The 18,528-nt window shown below is 39.4% G+C and overlaps 1 protein-coding gene across 11 annotated transcripts in view; it reads left to right on the top strand.

Annotated features, from left to right (window-relative positions):
- STOX2 (storkhead box 2) overlaps window positions 1–16,817 on the top strand; it is a 98,186-nt gene extending 81,369 nt beyond the window's left edge. For all 11 annotated transcript variants that reach the window (XM_064710564.1, XM_064710558.1, XM_064710556.1 and 8 more), the window contains 2 exons: window positions 4,230–6,495; window positions 11,081–16,817. In XM_064710564.1, coding sequence (XP_064566634.1) covers window positions 4,230–6,495; window positions 11,081–11,276 — 2,462 coding nt within the window. In that variant the 3' untranslated portion in view covers window positions 11,277–16,817. The remainder of the gene's footprint in view (window positions 1–4,229; window positions 6,496–11,080) is intronic.
- Window positions 16,818–18,528: the final 1,711 nt, after the last annotated feature.

Raw genomic sequence — 18,528 nt, 5'->3', positions numbered from 1 at the left:
CAACCACTCCACATCTTTAACTAGTGTTTCATGAGCCAATCAGAGTATTTCTTTTATCCCTTGTTAAGCCTTAGCATCAGCCCAGGAGAAAATCATTTTAACAGATTTAACACCATTTAAGTACTACTTCAGATGTATTTTTCATGAATTTATTTTATTCAGAAAGTTTGTATTGATAATGCACATCTTATTTGTGGTTTTTGTTATTTGTTGGGTTTTTAAAAAAGCAAGAGGGCTGCTCCTGCACGTGCTTCCATTATTCTAACTTAGAATTAAACAATGAGATGTTTGTACAGCCCTGCTTTGTAATTTATTGACCATGGTTTAAATCCCATACATTAAATGTAAATCTTTGAAATCCAGTATAAGGAGCTAAGAATGTAACCCCTGTTCTGTGTTTGGCAACCAGACCCTCTTATCTGTATGAACCTGGACAAAGACAACATCAAACCTTAGTCTGTGCTGCCTTTAATAAGGATATTTGTCTTCTTTTTTTTTTTTTTTCCTCACCAGTTCTTTCCACATACATGTTTAAAAAATTTTAAGACCTTCAATATTTCAGTGTAGAAAATACTTGTGTATTGGCCTAGGTTACTTTTGAAGCAAGCAGTTTTCTGAAAGCTGGCAAATTCCTCTGACAATCACCTTTATAACTTCACTCTTTAAATATATGAATTATATGTGTAGCACTTAAAAGAAGTGTCTTACATTAACTGAGTTCACTCTAGGTCAGTGTTCTTTGTGAGCAGCAAACAAGACATAATCTTCTGTCTGGAAGCTCAGTGGATGGCATAGTAGACTCTCTTGAGATACAGAAAATGTACATGTCTGATGATTCAGTGTCCAGACAGTTTCTGCTTTTGAATTATTAAACCACTACATAATCTTAAATAACACCACTGCTGTCATGCAATATTTTATGGGCTGGAATCTGTAAGTCACTGGGGTTTTTTCCCTTGTTCCTATATAATGGAGGAAGGGAGACCATAAGGAGACCTTTGATTGCTTTAAAGAGGAAAGTCTTGAGAAAGCCAAGAAATCTGTATTCACTCTGGATCCCATTATTCCTTTTTTAATGTCATTGCTCCTGTCTGCATGCAGGAAAGCCAAAGCTGAATTTGGGTCTGTTTCTACTTTTGTAAGTACCTAAAAGAGCTTGGAATAAAAGCTACCCTTAGCTGACAGTAGCTACCCATAGCTACCCTTAGCTGACAGTGCTGAGCTTCCAAGATCTGCATCTGCTGTCATCCCTGCTGGCTTAGTGAACCACAGCATGGACTGTATGCTGGGAGTGATAAAAGTGATAGGCTTCAACTCCAGAGAGAAGGCTGACACAATTAACTTTACAGCATCATTGGCTGCCAGGCATGCTGATTTTTTTTCCTTGGTGTTTATCTGCACATTCTCCATTCATAGGAGTTACTCAATTAATGTAATTACTGTGTATCCAGCGTTTAGAGACTTACCCAACACATTGTAGCCCTTATGGTTTACTGGGTGAAAAATGCATATTATTATTTTTGCCATGTATTTGCAGTGCATTTTGGCCTAAATTGCTGTAAAACATCAATACATCTGTTTCAATCTCTTTCCCTAACTTTTCTCTAAGCTCCCAGGAGAAGTACTTTCATCACTTTTATTTGTGTTGTGATGTTTTTGAAACAATATATTAAGAAAAGTCTTTTTAGTAAAATAAGGATGAAAAACCAGGTTCTCACAAAGCTAAGTATGTGTTGAAGTCTTTACTTGTAAGCTTCTGAAGAGTGCAATGGGTGGGGCAGGTTGTTTGTGTAGGGGAAGGAAGAGAGGTTGGCTGCTGCAGGGCAGGTGCACCTGAGCTGGACCATGGTTGGACCCTGCAGTGCCCATTCAGCACAGGATGGAGAAACAAATGAGCTTGAGTTTTGCAGTCATCCACAACTTGTTGTGATGCACATCATCATGTCAAAGGGGTGGCGTTGCCCAAGCAGACACAGCAGCTCCACTGCAGGAATGAAGAGTTAGGTGACCACGGGTTGTTACAGGGATTGAAATCACTCTTCATGTTCCTGTGTGATATCAAAAGCTCATGCAGAGGACAGCCTGCTCTGCCTCATAATCCACAGGAAGACAGCATATTGTCTACTTAGTTCAGAGAGATTCAGAATTCTGGGCTAGATTTTTTCTCCCAGCTCTCTGGATTTTAGCTTTTCCCACCTGTTGCTGTTTCTGGCATGTTAACTCATCTAGAGGTTCTGGGGATCTTTGTTACTCTCACTCAGATTATTACAGAAATTGTGGACACCTGCAAGAAAAAGGAAGAAAATGCAAGCTCCTGATTCTCCATATTTTTTTTCTAATGTTCATTCTCATTTGTGCTCTCAAATGATATGGTATCTTGGCCTCTCACTTCCTGTGTCCACAGTGGCCCAAATATTTCAGCCCTATGGATGGTGGATGAGCTGTATTAACTCTACCCCAGTCAAAACCAGCACATGTCCCTGTGTACTTCTTCCTGGTGCCTTTTGTGCTGTAACTGCTTTCACTCATGTCCATGTTGTTCCTAACCCTTTGTGTTTCCATTTTAAAATTTTAGTTATGGATATGAGTAGTATGGTCATGTCTCTAACAACACTCAGAGTCAGACGTAAGAATATGTTGCCTCCAACCCAGTTGCAAGACACAGGATAAGTCCAAATTCTCTTTTTCTTGTTGTTTTTAATGGGTTTTGCTGTCATCAGGAGATCAGTCAGCTTACAGGCTCCAGCCTTTGATGTGTTGGAGAAGAGTTGGTGACTGGACACTGTGTGCCCCTGGAGATGCTGTGTTTGGGGCAGGTACCCCAGCTGAGATTTCTCCATGAAGTGTTTCTGTAAAAAAGCATATGCTTCAATGAAATGCTTTTGCATGCATTGAAATACTATTCTTCAAGACAGAGTTTGACTTGACAAGGTCCTGACCAGCCTCATCTAAATTTGCCAGGATTTGAGTAGAGATACTAACCAGATTAATTCATGAGTTCTCTTCCAAACTAAGTTGCTCTCTGATTCTTTTTTTTTTCCCTAAATTACTTTTGTTTAAAACTAAGACCCAGAATAAATAATTTCAACTTTTTCTATTTAAAATAGAGCATCAAAATGCTTGAAAAAAAAGTCCTTAGTTCTAAAAATGTAAACCAGACTAGTACTCAGAATTAAAATGCTTTTTAGTTAAACAAAATGTATTGATTGAAGATAGCTTTTTCCACGTATAACATGGAAGTATTTTAATTTTTTATTCAGCATAAACAAACTTTTTAAAACTAGTTGGTGAACTAAAGTTGTTTTTTCCTTAGCTCTAGATGGAACTTACCCCTATACACAACATGCAACTTAGTGTTTTATCTAATGAAGTATTGAAGACTTGGTCAGCACCCCTGAATCCAGCAGGTGCACTGGTAATGGGAAGGATCTGGCTCACAGTGCCAAGGGTACCATGTGCCATTGATGTGGGGTAGTCATACTCGTCCCTCTCTTGGTATGCAATACGTGCACTTAGATAGTGTCCCACACATCTCACCTGAAAGACAAGGAACTCTGAGAAGCAAATTTTTGGGAGCTAAGTCTGTAATTTCCAGCCTGAAAGTCAAAAGACTTTCTGCGTAAGATGAACGGGATCATTCAGAATGTCTCTGTTTTGAAGCAGTTGATATGGTTGGAACATATTTTAATGGGAGAGCAAATCAGTTAAATCAGGTTGGTGATAAAGGGACAGTTTGAGGAACTGTTTGTTTTTTTTTTTTTTCTGTGTAGTATTCTGTGGGAAAAGCAGCTTAGTCATCCAAAGTAACAAATACCTACTGCTTTATATGTGACAAGGCGTTATAAGAATAGTTCTTGTGAATTTGGATAGAAATGCTTTGTTGGAAGAAGAATAAAAGTAGAATATTTTCCTTGACACTCTGATTTTCAGTGATTCCATCTTTTAGCTTAAGATCACCTGCACATTGAAAGTGACTAGAAGTTCTCTTGGGGATTTTTTTTAGCTCTTTATTAATGGCCTACTATTTAATTAATAATTGATATGTCTGAAGTGTAGGAGATAAGTGGAAAAATAAACAGAGAAGAGAATACCTAACAAAACGCTTTATGTTTGTTCAGCATATTCCGGCTTGCACATTGGGAAAACTAGCTTTTTGCTGGGAAGGGGGAAACTAGAGAGTCCTACACAGTTTTATGCACTTCCTGATATGTGTTTACTGTTATTTCTAGGAGTTCCAACACCCAGTCCAGAAATCCTTCGACATACTTTGAACATGCTTGTACGGGAGAGGAAAATATACCCAACTCCGGATGGTTATTTCATTGTAACCCCACAGACTTACTTTATAACGCCATCTCTCATAAGAACTAACAGTAAATGGTACCATTTGGATGAGAGGATACCTGACAGGTCTCAATGTACCTCTCCACAACAAGGAACTATAACTCCCTCCACCTCGGGATGTGTCAGGGACCGAACACTACCCAAAAACCACTGCGACTCCTGCCATTGTTGCAGAGAAGACATGCACAGCATGCATGCATCCACCCTGCAGAGGAAATCAGCAAAAGACTGTAAAGACTCATACTGTCCTCCTTCATTATGTCAGGTCCCACCTACTGAGAAAAGTAAAAGTACTGTCAATTTTTCATATAAATCAGAGACACTCACAAAGCCTAAGGATGTAGAAAAGCAGTCTAAGAAATTTGGACTCAAATTATTCCGATTAAGTTTTAAGAAGGATAAGACCAAACAGTTGGCAAATTTCTCTGCCCAGTTTCCTCCAGAGGAGTGGCCGCTAAGGGACGAGGACACCCCTACCACTATACCTAGAGAGGTAGAAATGGAGATTATTAGGCGCATTAACCCAGACTTGACTGTGGAAAATGTCATGAGACACACTGCACTAATGAAGAAACTTGAAGAAGAAAAAGCTCAACGAAGCAAAGCAGGGTCTTCAGCTCACCACAGTGGACGAAGTAAAAAGAGCAGGAATCATAGAAAGTCTCATGGGAAATCGAGGTCACACAGCAAGACCCGGGTGTCCAAAGGAGACCCATCAGATGGCTCTCATTTGGATATACCTGCTGAAAGGGAGTACGAGTTCTATGATCCCTTGACTCGATCGCCACGGGAAGGGTGTTTTATAATAGAGCACAAGGGAGATAATTATATAATGCACAGCAATCCTAACATGATTGAATCTCACTTTCCCATGACACCAGAGTGGGATGTGTCTGGTGAACTGGCCAAAAGAAGAACTGAAATGCCTTTCCCTGAACCTTCCAGGGGAAGCTCCCACTCCAAGGTCCATCGGAGCCATAGCCATACGCAGGATAGACGATCAAGGAATGAGCGGTCCAGTAAGGCTAAAGAAAGGTCTAGATCCATGGATAACTCCAAGGGGCCTCTGGGCTCAGCGACTTTAGGCACACCTGAAGATATAGGTGAAGGCTGCAGCCCAGATGACCAAACAACTAGCCAAACCTACATTGATGATAGTACCTTAAGGCCATCTCAGTCGCTCAGTCATCAAAGGGCTCTGATTTCATCCGCAAGCTACAAAGAGACTTGCATCCCTGAAATAGCCGGGGGCAGTGCAGAAACCCCCAGTTCTTGTAGCCTATTGGAACAAGGCAAGCCTACAGAGAATTTGCCATCATATAGTGAGCTCAACTCCTGCACAACAAAATCTGCAGTTGATGACTATTTTCAGTGCAACACGTCCAGTGAGACTGTGCTTACCGCTCCATCACCACTGGGAAAGAATAAAGAGGATCATGATACGCTAACAGGGACAGATGGGCTAAAAAAAATGACTCCCACAGAAAGACAGTCTCAACATATTGCTAGGGAGCCTGGGGTGCACAAGGAGGAGTCCCCAAAGGGCCCAAGCAGTGGCTCAGTGATTGCCGGCCAAACTCCAGAGGTGATTGCTAACGGGCGGCTGGTTCAGCACCATAGCACTGAATCAAGCAGCCTTGATAAAAGGAAAGAAATATTTAGCAAGGATACACTCTTTAAGCCTCTGCACAACACTCTCTCTGTGAATAGTTATCATAAGTCTAACACCCCTCTGCTAAAGCCCCATCAAAAGACCCCCTCTGACACATTGCCTGTCAGATGTGAGAAACTTGAACAAGCGATGGTAACCTCAGTCACACAAGTCATGCCTGTTTCTCAGAGACAGCAGGAGACAGCCGGGAACCAGGAGGCCTCCTTTGACTACTACAACGTATCTGATGATGATGACTCAGAGGAAGGAACCAACAAAAATGCTGAGGAAGAAAAGAACAGGGATGATGTTGGTACCATGCAATGGCTCCTAGAGAGAGAAAAGGAAAGGGATCTACAGCGAAAGTTTGAGAAGAATCTTACTCTTCTCACCCCGAAGGAAACAGAAAATAGCAACAACCAGAGAGCCACCCACTCAGCCCGCCTGGACAGCATGGACAGCAGCAGCATTACTGTGGACAGCGGGTTCAACTCTCCACGGTAGGACTGTCACATTCATTGCAGCTTTACAGACTAGGAAGTTCCGTTTATGGTTTTATGGGTGTGTGATATTGGTGACAGAATGTAGGGCTGTGTTTAAAAATTTCACACATTTTCAGACTGTTTTTTCTACAGCTCTGGAATCCTCTATTCAGATGTATGGGTTTCCCACCATACAGTAAGAAACCAATGACCACTGGCGGTATTGACTCTGTATTAGTTCATTTTCTGTTTGCAGAAAACCTCCCTGTATCCTTCTTTTTCTATATTAAACTTGTGTTTGCTTTTAGAATAAAAGGGATGAGCTCCTTCCCTTGCCCTCTAAGGCACCATCAACAAGACTAATGGAAAGACTAGGCATGATCAGGTGGCATAATCTTTGGCTCAGCCAAAAAGAAAAACAAATTATGTTGTTTTGTGTTTGGGCTTCCTTGTTTGTTTTCTTCAAAAGTTTTGAAAGTGTATCTAGTCACAATTTCAAGCTGGTGAAACTGGAATAGCCACTCCCCCTACAAATTAAAAGTGCTCAGGATACTTGAACTTGATATTTAAGATGTGACTTAGCACTGCTGAGTGAGAGGTGCCTTGTCTAAGATACTTGGGAAGAGAGTCCAGATGTTTGCATGTGGTGGTGCTGGTTAGTAATTACTGTTCCAGGGATTTCAGGCATCACGGAAGTCTCAGTGTGCTAGAAGTCTTAGAAATGTAGGGAGGAGAGAATTCTTGGTGCATTCCCTGCCCTGGAGATTTCAAAAGTTCATTTCCAGGTTCAAGAATCCTTTATGCTAGCCTTCTTCCTTGTCTGTCTGACCTTTGGCAGTCCTTGATGGAATGGAGCATGACCCGCTTTGTTTGGCCTGCATAGCAACTCATCAGAGTTCAGAACAATGACTCTGAGAACACAGAAATAATGTACAGTAGTAGTTCTCTTAGAGTGGCTTACTTAAGCTTAAATTATTTATTGCCTGTGTTTAAAAATAAAACCTCCAAGACTGATTTCATACTGTGTGAAAAAAGGGGGAGGGGGAGAGGTTTGTGGGGGCTTTTATGATTTTTTTTTTGGTGCTTTTTTTTTGTGGGCTTTTTTTTTGTTTTGTTTTGTTTTGTTTTTTCTTGGTTTGGTTTTTGGTCACTTTTTTTTATTTTCCCCTATAAATGGTGTTCTTGTTCCTCAGAAGTATGTATATTTTTTACATCAATAGCAAAGGCTCTCAGGCATGTGAAGGATGTCCTGTTTATACACAGGACTAAATTTCAATTTCAGTTGAAGTCCTGTCACTCTGGAAGAAATTCCTCTGGATTTGATGGTTACTCCCTCTTATGTTAATGACGAGAGAAATTAGAGAGCCTGATGCAGCTTGCAGTGGTGTATCAAACTGGAGTGAGATTCTAATGAATGAATATTTTTTCCTGAGCAAAAATCCTGAAAAATTGAGTAAATCATACCATTAACACTGAGTCTGCTCTAAAAAAGAAGCTTGAGAAGGCTTTAAATTTATGTTATTGATTGTTCTGCAGATGCCTGACATCTTTCTCACATAGAACTGTTGTGTGAAACTATTTGCACTTTTCTTCTTTAAACGTGATGTCTTCCAGTAGTTGAAGTGCTGTACTTGCAGTCAGTTTTTGTGGAGGAGTATGTTGTGGTGTGTGCTTCTTGCTCAGCCTCTCTCACTCCAGAGTATGAGAGTCCCCTCCAGGACAGGGTGTCAGCTGGATTAAAAATCAGTTCTTGGAGTACTGTTTTGTACGCTAGCTGTATATCAAACTTGTGTTTCTGATTAATGCAATGGTAGACATTTTCTTCCCTAATTATTTACACAAAAGATAAAATTTATGTTTATGTTAAACTTGGCTAGCAAGAGAACAGGATGTGGTGAACATACTGGATTTAGTGCTGCTATACTGCCTTGTTTAAATCATAAAGGAAACAGATGAGCAACTTTCAATTACATTTGTGTTCCACACATCCTTTTTTTGGCAAGGTCACATAAAGGAAGTGTAAAAAAAAAACAAGCCAAAACATTCTATAGGGTATTTTGTTTTGGGAGACTGGCATATAGTTAGGATAGGATAGGATATTTCAAAGCTTTTTGATAAGCTTTGCATGAAAATAATTAAATTTGGGGATTTTGCTGAGTTTGGGTCACTTCTTCACATAAGTCTCCAAAACTAAATTGAACTGAGGGTGAGTTCAGCCCTTTGGCTAAAAGTACCATGTTGTTCTTATTATCCTACCTTATAATAAAAAATGTACTCCACAGCCCTTTTCCAGGAAATACAAAGTAGCATCCAGCATCCATCTGGCAAGATTCAGTTAGGTGTGACAGTGTCCTTCAGAAGATGCCATGGGAAGAATATAAGAACAGGTTGTGCATATAGTGATGTTCCTCAAGTATATTCTTCTAGCTTCCACTGGTTTTGTAACTCTGCTTCCTGAGGTGGGGTGGTATCTTTTCATTCAAACTGAAGTATACAACATTCTTTGGGGAATCAAAATTACCAATTTCGTACTATAAAAGAAAAAAAACATTTTTAAAGTCTGATAAATTAAAAAAAGGACAGTAAAAAGATCAGAACAAAATGGCTGCAGTTAAAGAGATTTGCAATGGTCATTTGACTTCCAAAGTATTTGTGTGCAAAATGTGTGAAGATATTAATTATCATTGGGAGGAAAAACCTCACAATTTTTCATGCATTGCTTTTGTGCAAGTTATATATAGGAAATGTTAGCTGTCATGATTAATTTTACTCCTTTATTTTTAGGGCTTATATAATACTATTGCTCCTTTGTCACCAAAAGAAACTAATTTTGACATTACTCTGCATGCAAAATTTTCAGTGCAGTCTTTGTTGTATACATGTTGTAATGGTCACTTTGTAATATCAGAGTTGAACATGTCTGAAGATTTGGAATTGGTGGTCCCAAAAAGAATGATACAATACTAAATCATCTCTGAAAACTAAGATTTGCATCTATTTTCATTAAAAAGCAGAGGGAGAGGAATTAAAAAATGAGCAAGAGAAGTGCACCATACATCATTGCAGCTCACAGGAATTATTTACTCTGTGTGTCACCCACCATAGCTCTTTGGAACTGTGGAATATAAAACAATCATTGACAGAAGAATATCAGTACCATCCATTTCAACCAGTTTAAAAGATCTATGAGAGTTCTCCTAAAAGCCTCATTGATTTTCCAGACTCAGTCAGTTTAAAATTATTTAAATCTGTCCTGATGACTAGGAACAGTGTTTTTTCCTTCCCTTATGCCATGCACTCCCCTGCCACATTTAAAGCTGTGCATTCCTACTCTTCCCTTGATGCTAGGTCTAATTTTTTATTTTTTCTTAGAGCTAGTATTTAACTGAGAGTGGTCCCTGATTTGTCTGGCTGCCTGCAAGGCTTAGTCAGGGAAGCAGCAGAAACATGTGGCAGGGTCAGGCCCACACAAGGCAGGCAAGAGCTACTACCCCTTTCAGTAGCAGGTAAATTTAGGTTGACTTTAAACTGACTATGAAACTTTTGTCATTAGTATCCTTGTTTCTAGTGCTTGTTTAGTAACTGCATTCAGTCCTCTAAATCTATTCTGTGAACATCTCCATAGCAAGTGGTGATGTCATTTTACAGAGAAGTAGGGGTACAGTGAAGGGTACATGACCAGGGGCCACATGGATGTTTGAAAGCAAATCTGTTCCTGAACAGGCACACATTATTTAGAGAGCAAAAATTATTTATTAGTGTAAAGACCACAGAAACAGTAGTACTGATAAAAGTACCCTTAGCATGTCATGGCTGAGCTTTGTAAAAGCTGTAGACTAAAATACAAGCTTCTCTGCATTCATAATTAGACGTATCATTAAAAGGCCTAATCTTTAAAAGTGTTAAGTGTCCTGTCACTCTTGTGGTTAAATTATATGTTAGAACTGAAGGAACATTGTCCAGTTTGTGAATGAAATTGCAGCAGTAGTTGTTATCCAAGGCAAGATCACAGACTGGCAGTTAAGATTTCTCATTGTCTTGTTAAGTTGTGATGATCTCAGCTGCAAAGCAAAATTACAGTGTTGGGTTTAGAAGCATTGGGTTTAATGTAAGGTAAATATTAAATATTTTATTTAATATTTTGTGTACAAAAACATAGGTAGAAGAGGAGACAACAGAAGATACTGTGTTATATGATTGCTGTCCTAACTCTCCCTAGTCACAGAATTGATTTGATGAAGCTACTTTGTGCAAAACTGCATCAGCTAGGAAAGAAAACTAGCAAATTCCAAGTGCAAGATGGAAGCTATTTCCTTGAGTGAAAAATCCAGATGCTTGATACTGGTTCATCTTACAGTCTGCGTGACAGTTTGAGCTGTGCTTAGTGCTATACCTGTGTTATGGTATGATGATTGCTGAGCACCTCTGGGACACATTTTGGAGTAACATGTGTGTACTGTCAAAATGAGACGTTTCATTGATGTGACATTACATACAAACACAGGAAACCCATTAGAAAACACTGTTCTCCTTTCCTGTCTGGTCCATAGGTATATAGGCATGTCATATACAAGTGTGTATATATATTTCTTTTCCATTCCAGTACTCGTGAGAGCCTGGCATCCAACACTTCAAGTATTGTTGAAAGCAACAGACGCCAGAACCCCGCTCTGAGCCCTGCACACGGCGGCGCAGGCCCCACGTTCAGCTTCCGAGCCACTGCAGACCCGCCCACGAGCGAGGCTGAGAAACTGCAGAAACCTGGTAACTGCCTGCAAGCTTCTGTCACTAGTGTCTGATAGTCAGCCTGCCTCAGATCGTCTGTCTCATCCTATACAGCAAAGTTTACCACACTGGGACTGATGTTTACATCTTTGGGGAAAAGTAAAGCAAGCATCTCAACCACAGTTTTAGTGTTCACTTAAACTGTGCTGCTACGTAGACTAGGGGCAACAAAGAAATCTTTATTTCAAGGTATTGCTTTTCACATTTGCGGCTCTGTAGCAACAGAATAGCAGTAGGGATAATATGTACACTTTTTGCTTCACTTAATTGTAACTGAGCACATATATGAAAGTCTAGACACTGTAAGTGTAATCTGCATTTTCAATGTCCATGCAGTTGCCAACTTCATTTAAAAAATGCCACAGATGTGTGATGCCCCTGGTCAGAGGCTAAACTCTGCTGCAGAGTTCATCATTTTTTTCTTCAAAAACTGAGCCACTGCTGAAAGTAACCAGCCAGGATCACCATGAGGAAAAACAATGCCAAACATGACAAGTCATGACCTCAGCTCTATATGTGAATTATTAATACTAACCAGTCATTTTCACTGTGCATTTTTGTGACACAATTTTACAAATACCTAGTTAAGAGAGTAAAAGGAGGTTTGGGGTTTGTTTTGATTTGCTTTTTTTCTAGGTATGGAGGGTGGGAAGGGAGGCAGCTCCTCCTTTTGTTTCAAACTACGAGAGATGTTTACTAAATGAGACCTGCTACTTGACTTCCATAGTCACCCGTGAGGAGGTGGGCCTTTGCAGAGTGGGGGGAGTGGGGAGGGAAGGGAAAGATGTAACTGTCATGGAGCCACCATGTGGAGTGACACGAAATATATTAAATGTCTTCAGTATAATTCACTTATTTTAAAAAGATAATCTAATTCTTGTGTCACTTCTGGTATTGCAACTTGCCATTAATATAGAAATCAGGATAACTAATTTCTTGGGACAAAAATATCCTTTATGATATAAATGACAAGTATGGCCTGAAGAATTGATTTCTTTCTAGTGGAAGGACATAAATCTATTTTATGTAGCTTATTAAATAGAGTGCCTAAATTAGGCTATTAAAAATAGCATACAGTGTAATGATTATCAGAGAACAAAATTTAGAGAATTATAAACTTCTGGCCTTTTTATTCAGTGGATGTTATTTGCAATTTACCATTTTATGGACATGTCTGGTTTCTAGAAATTCAATGTGTCCACTTGGTTTGCAGTAGAAATCTGAGTCCTGCAGGCACGGTACATCCTAATTGCTCTCCCTAAACTGTTACTCCAATGTAATTAGTACTATGCTAATTACTGCAGAGTAAATTCTACAGATAGTTAAACTCCAAGAGTAATTTTAGGTATAGGGTCACATTCTGCTCATGCAACCTGGTAGTGCAACAAACTGACTTTTTTTATCAGAACAGACAAATTGGTGGAATAATAACAAAGATACTAAAATGTGCAACAGCCCAAATTGTTCCATAGAAAAGGGACATTTACCCTGTCTAGCTCTTGTAGTACACAGGTATGAAACCCAACTGTACATATGAAAACCCAGTATTTTCATCAGGTTCTGGTGACATTTATTACTCTGTATACAAAGTCATTTGAGCTTCACTTATGTTCTCTATTGTGATCGGAAGTCTTTACTGACAATTCAGCCTTATGTTACACCATGGGATATCAATCATTTGCTTATGAAACAGCTTTCTAACTCTGGACACAATCAGTTCTGTCAAGAACACACAGCCAATGCACAGGTCTGTTTTCATGGATTTCAGTGTATAATTTCCATTTCATAGGAGCAATAAGACCTTTCAGTGCACACAAAGGAAATTATTGTGCTTTTGGTTGGTTATCAAAGTCACTTGGCCTTTAGCCTTCTGCCTTATCATACCTTCCAAGATGTGCTCTAATTACCATATAATGCTTTGCATGATGCATCTTCTTATTCGATATGTAACTCCAGCCGTACTTATTCCATGCGAACTGTAGAGTCAGAGTTCTTGTGGGGAATTGTCATATACTATGCAGTGGCTGACTGTGATTTTGTTTCTGAGATGAGCTCTGACATCAGTAGTATGTATCAATTCAGTAAATAGAAATGTTGAAATGGTAAAAAAATTTACAGTGATGATCTGAAGTACTAATGGCAGTATTAAAATGTGAAGAGCAGAAACAGGTGTCACCTTTGGAGAAATAATTGTTTGTCATAAGCTAACCAGAATTTGTGCAGGCAGCTGGTTGTACAGAAGACATAATTCCAACAAAATGTGATAGTACATACCTATAAACTGTATAGTATGTTATTTCCTAAAGTTCCCAGAGACCAGCAGACAACATAAATGTCATATTAATGTTGACATGGCATTGTACCAATATTAATGTGACTCTTGGAATATGGAATGTAAACAGAAGTTTCAAATAGAAACGTTCTAATCTTGATTTTCTTTTTTCCTTTTAAAATCAACAATGGAAAATAAGAAAATTCCATCTTGAGGTTCTGGTAACAAAACCACGAGAGTGGAGCTTGAGTGCTTTATGTCACCCTAATCCTTTGATGAAATCATAGCCTTGTATTATGTGGTTGCTTATCTATCATTCTAATGTATCAATTTAAAGGTTTACAGAGTTAGATTAGGTTGAATCTGTGTTGTGTTCAACTGTAAAGGGTCAACACAAATCTGTCGGCATTTTGCACACTTAATATGTATTATTATAATACAACATGTTACTTTTATGGTAATTTTTTTTACACATATAACTACCTCCATGAATTTGATGAAATGCAGCAACATGAAAAGTGTATTGTACAAAGCAAGATTAGAAACTTTGAAGCATTAGGTCATGGCGTTCTCTTGTGTGTCAAAGCTTGCATATGAAGTCATCATGTTTCCATTGCCACAATTTCCTTCTACAATGTTAAAAAGATGGCTTTCAGATGAGTCACTTAAGACTTTGACAAGGCTGCATAATTGGGATAAAAGTGAAAGGGAGGCTGAAACCTTCCATCCTCTCCCCCAGTTACTGCTAAAATTTCTGCCTGGTAGAACTTGAAAATGTATTTGTAATTTAGCAAATTAGAAACATCTACAGTCTGTGAAATATGATTGACAGTTTGGGGTTTAACAGAAGACACTCTGGGTATTTTCTTGGCAGCCTTCAGATACTTGGGGCCCTGTTCTGCCTCCATCTTTGTCAACATTAGTACGTCATGGTTTCTCTGAACTGGCAAGGGTGTTAAAACAACTCTTCCTTTAATGATGTGCACTCTGGTCTCTAGATTGTGTGCATCTAAAACATTTGCTCCTATAGAAATTACCAACAGCCTTTCACTGACGTTGCTGGGAGCAGTATTAGGGTCCCTACTCAAGGTATGTGCCTGTTGTTCAAAGTACATGGGCAAGTTTCCAAGAGAAGTTAAGCTGGCTTTTGAAAAGTAGCCAGCTGCAACAAGCCACCTTTCAAGAGGGAAGAAAGAAAGATTTCTCCAAAAACCAAAGGAAGAAAGTGGCAGTTGAACCTAAGCAGATCACATTATATACAAATCCCAATTTATAAACACCTTTCAGCAAACCTAGTACCATTATCCTGATGCAGATTAATAAACAATCATCAGTTGAGCTAATTTTGCCATTTTAAGTATTTCAGTTAAAATTTAGAAGAAATCATTAGCATTTGACTCCCAGCACCACTGTAAAATGACTGTTATATGTGAAACAACATTAACTCAACTTTAAAAATAAAAATGTATTGGAAAACAAATATTTTAATGAAAACCGTGGCCAAAGTGCTTGCCAGCAGTAGTCATTGTTAGGAAAGAGAACAAGCAAACCAGTATTCAGAGGCCATCATGAACACAGATAATACTTTGCACTTAAATCACACCTTTTTGCCTGAGGGTCTTGAAGCACTTGCCTGTGAGGTAGGCAGAGTTCACTGACCCTACTTTTTGTCGGCCCATTGGAAAAAGCAAAGGCTAAGAGTCTGCAGACTAATTTATTAACCAGTTGCTTTTTTAAAGTGACTGAAGTAAGTTAACCAAAGTGTTTAATGTTTATATTCTGAAATTATTCTTTTGACGCATTCAGTTTGTTTAAGCAAGAAACTACTTTACAGCCCTGTAGACACTCTTGGATTAGCAGTTCCAAAAACAGTTTTGCAGTCATATGAGTACTGGCAGCAGTGGTTTTAGAAACAGCCATGTTAATTAAAAATTTGTTTTTCAAATACATTTTCTAGTGTTTTTCCCAAACACTTGTTCAAATTGTTGTGCTGAGAAAGCAAATAGCACTCCTAATCTGGTGTCATACCCACAGTTTACAATTCTCTTTGCTCTTCTGAAGAAAACTGTACAGTATTAGAGAGAAAAGTTCTATTTTTTACAAAATTCTTTAAAAAAAAGGCTATATATCTAAAGTGTTCCCCCCAGCATAAGTAAAGTACATCATTACTGCATGCGACACATGCAGCGGACCCACCAAAAGCCAAGCTGGTGCTAGAAGAAAACGGGACTATCACATGTCTTTTATAGTGGCGCTCTAAACATTGGTTCCAGTTATGCTAGTGTGAATCTGGCATAACTCCCCTGATCTCTGAGGATCTGAGAGATGGGAATGGGTCGTTAACTCCATTGAAGCTCAGTTCTGAGCTGAGGGTTTCCGTGTTCCTCCCCCCGCCCCGAGACACTAAAGGCAGAGACTGAGCAGAGGGCCATGCACCGGGCTTTGGCAGGGCAGCCTGGGCTGAATCCCTGCTGGAATACACCTGGCTTTGGCAGGGCAGCCTGGGCTGAATCCCTGCTGGAATGCACCGGGCTTTGGCAGGGCAGCCTGGGCTGAATCCCTGCTGGAATGCACAGCCACCCAGCCGGGATCCGGGCCAGCCGCCAGCGTGCCCCGCCTTGCAAGGGTGATTCTCCACGTGGTGCACTGCCCTCGGTTAGAGCCACCCAAAGGATACCCACCCAGATGTATGAAAGGGCCCTTGGAGTAATTGGCACAGATGTTACTTTTATGTGTGGAGGAGATTTTAAGTTTAAAGGGATCATAATTCTGCAGGTAATTTTCTGTGAGTGACTGAATGTGGCTGTTGCATTAGGTTTAAATGAGTTAATAAATGCAAGTGGGACTTACTGTATGTTAGAAGGGAGTTTTGCAGCCAAGACTGCCTTGTATAAATGTGTTTGCACTGAAAAAAAAATTAAAAAATTACTTGGTCTCTGGTTGCTGTAAAGGTCATCCAAGATGGATGTTCTGTTTATATTGTATAGTATTTCATATGAAATAATTGCAGTTCATGAAATGTCTTCCCTAACGTTACTGATTTATAACAGCACATTTGTAACATGGTTTTTATTGTGTCAGTGTACCATATTGTAAATGATGATTACTTGTCATGCTTAGTATAATAATTTAAAGGAAAAAAAAGGACAGGGATTTTTGTAAGTCTATATTTGAAAGTCCCTCCATATGGTAATATTGTGTTCATGTTGTTTATGTAGTGTTGTGTGAAATATCCATTTTGGATTGTGTTACTTTTTAAGATATTAAATAACATTTGGTTATATGTTCTAAGTGGATTCTTTGCACTCATCGGTGATTTTTAGAGAGTATACTTGTATTTCCATTTAACATGCTGTTTCTCTCCCTCACTTAGGAAACCTTGCACAGCAAACCAGAAATCTCAGATAAACAAACACTGTAACAATTCACTGTGTTCCCCTATACTTTATAAAAGCTCTTTGGGCCATTAAGAGTGCAAGAGAAAAAATAACCTTTTTTCTTACTTGGACTGGATGTGAATTTGACAGCTGCAGGGAGAGTGTGATCTCCACTGAATGTGTGTGTCCAGCTGAGATGCACCCAAGCTCCAAGAGATGAGAAGTGCATTAGGACCTCCTGATGCCAAAGGCAAACAGGTGTCAGGTTCCTCATTTCCTCTCCTCCCCATCCTCATGAGCTAAAGGAGGACCTGGTGCATCCAAGAGAGAGGGTTCTAGGAAGGAGTTTTTTTAACATTCTTCAAGAAAACTGATAGCTGCTATTTGGAAAGGCCCAAGTGGACAATGTAACATGCAAGTACCATTTTCCAACCTTCTGCCACCACTTGGAAGAAAGTTTAGAGGAAGTTTAGGGTCCAGGAGATTTGCCAGAGCTGTGTCATGAGAACTGCTGTTTGCCAAGGTCAGCCATGAGAATTTACAACATTTATAAGATAAAAAACAGAGCGGCATCTCTTGAAAATTGGTGCTGTCTTAAGCACCTTGGCTTGTCACCTGCTAATGGCACATACTAATACCACACTGTTCCTAGTCTTAGCTCATTCCCCTTCATCCATCTGCTTCCACTGTAATTCATATTCATGAAATTGTACATTTTGAATTACAGGGGCAAAAAAATCCCAAAACCAGACAGGGTTTGGTTAGGGCTTTATGCCAGCACTAGTGCTTTGCACAGGCAAAGTCAATTTTGGGTTTTGGTAGACTCAAACTTTCAAGGCCTTTTCGGTATTATTGGAGAAGTTTGCAAGCACTATTTCCCCTCACAGAGCACTTTGTTTTATTTTCTCTCCTTATGGTGTGCTTTTATTTTAGGTGCTAAATTAGCCTAATCAGTAATTAGAAAGAAACTACTGTTGTTACTGTTGTGGTAACTACAAAGTTACCACACCGTGCACTTTAAAACTTGCTTGCAAGCCTGGCTTAAATTCTCTTTATACTTACTCTGCTGACAGGTAAACTGAAGATCTTGATCAAGTGACATCTTTTTTGTCAAACATGATTTGTAACATACTGAAAATGGCTAGGGCCACTGCTTGGCTGAAGAGGTACTCTCTTGCTGTTATGTCACACCTTTCTGCTGAGAGCACTGAGTAGATTTACATCCCTCAGTATCTACGGATATCTTTCCTCTGTAAGATAACTTTTTCAAAGGTCTTCTCTCCAGATTTTGTCTCCATTAGCCTCTCAACTGTTTCTTTAGTCTGTTGTATTCCTTATAACTTACTTTCTATAATATCCTTCTTCTATTGAATCCCCTCATCTTCTGCTTCTTTTTGACATTTACTTTCCTTCAGGTTGGGGTTTTATTTCCCCACATATTGCTTGACTGGAGAGTTCTTCTGGCCCATTTCTCATCCTACCCTCTCAAAACCTCATTCTAATCTTAGAGCCTAATCTTCCACTTCTCCATTACTTTCCCTTTTTCAGTTTCCCTGCTCCTCAGAAAGACCTTAGAGAAGAAAAGGTGGTCAGCTGCTTCAGGATAGGTGCAGTGCT

The sequence above is a fragment of the Zonotrichia leucophrys genome, chromosome 4 (assembly GCF_028769735.1).
Source record: "Zonotrichia leucophrys gambelii isolate GWCS_2022_RI chromosome 4, RI_Zleu_2.0, whole genome shotgun sequence".
NCBI classification, from domain to species: Eukaryota; Metazoa; Chordata; class Aves; order Passeriformes; family Passerellidae; genus Zonotrichia; species Zonotrichia leucophrys.
This window is presented reverse-complemented; position numbering and strand designations above follow the sequence as displayed.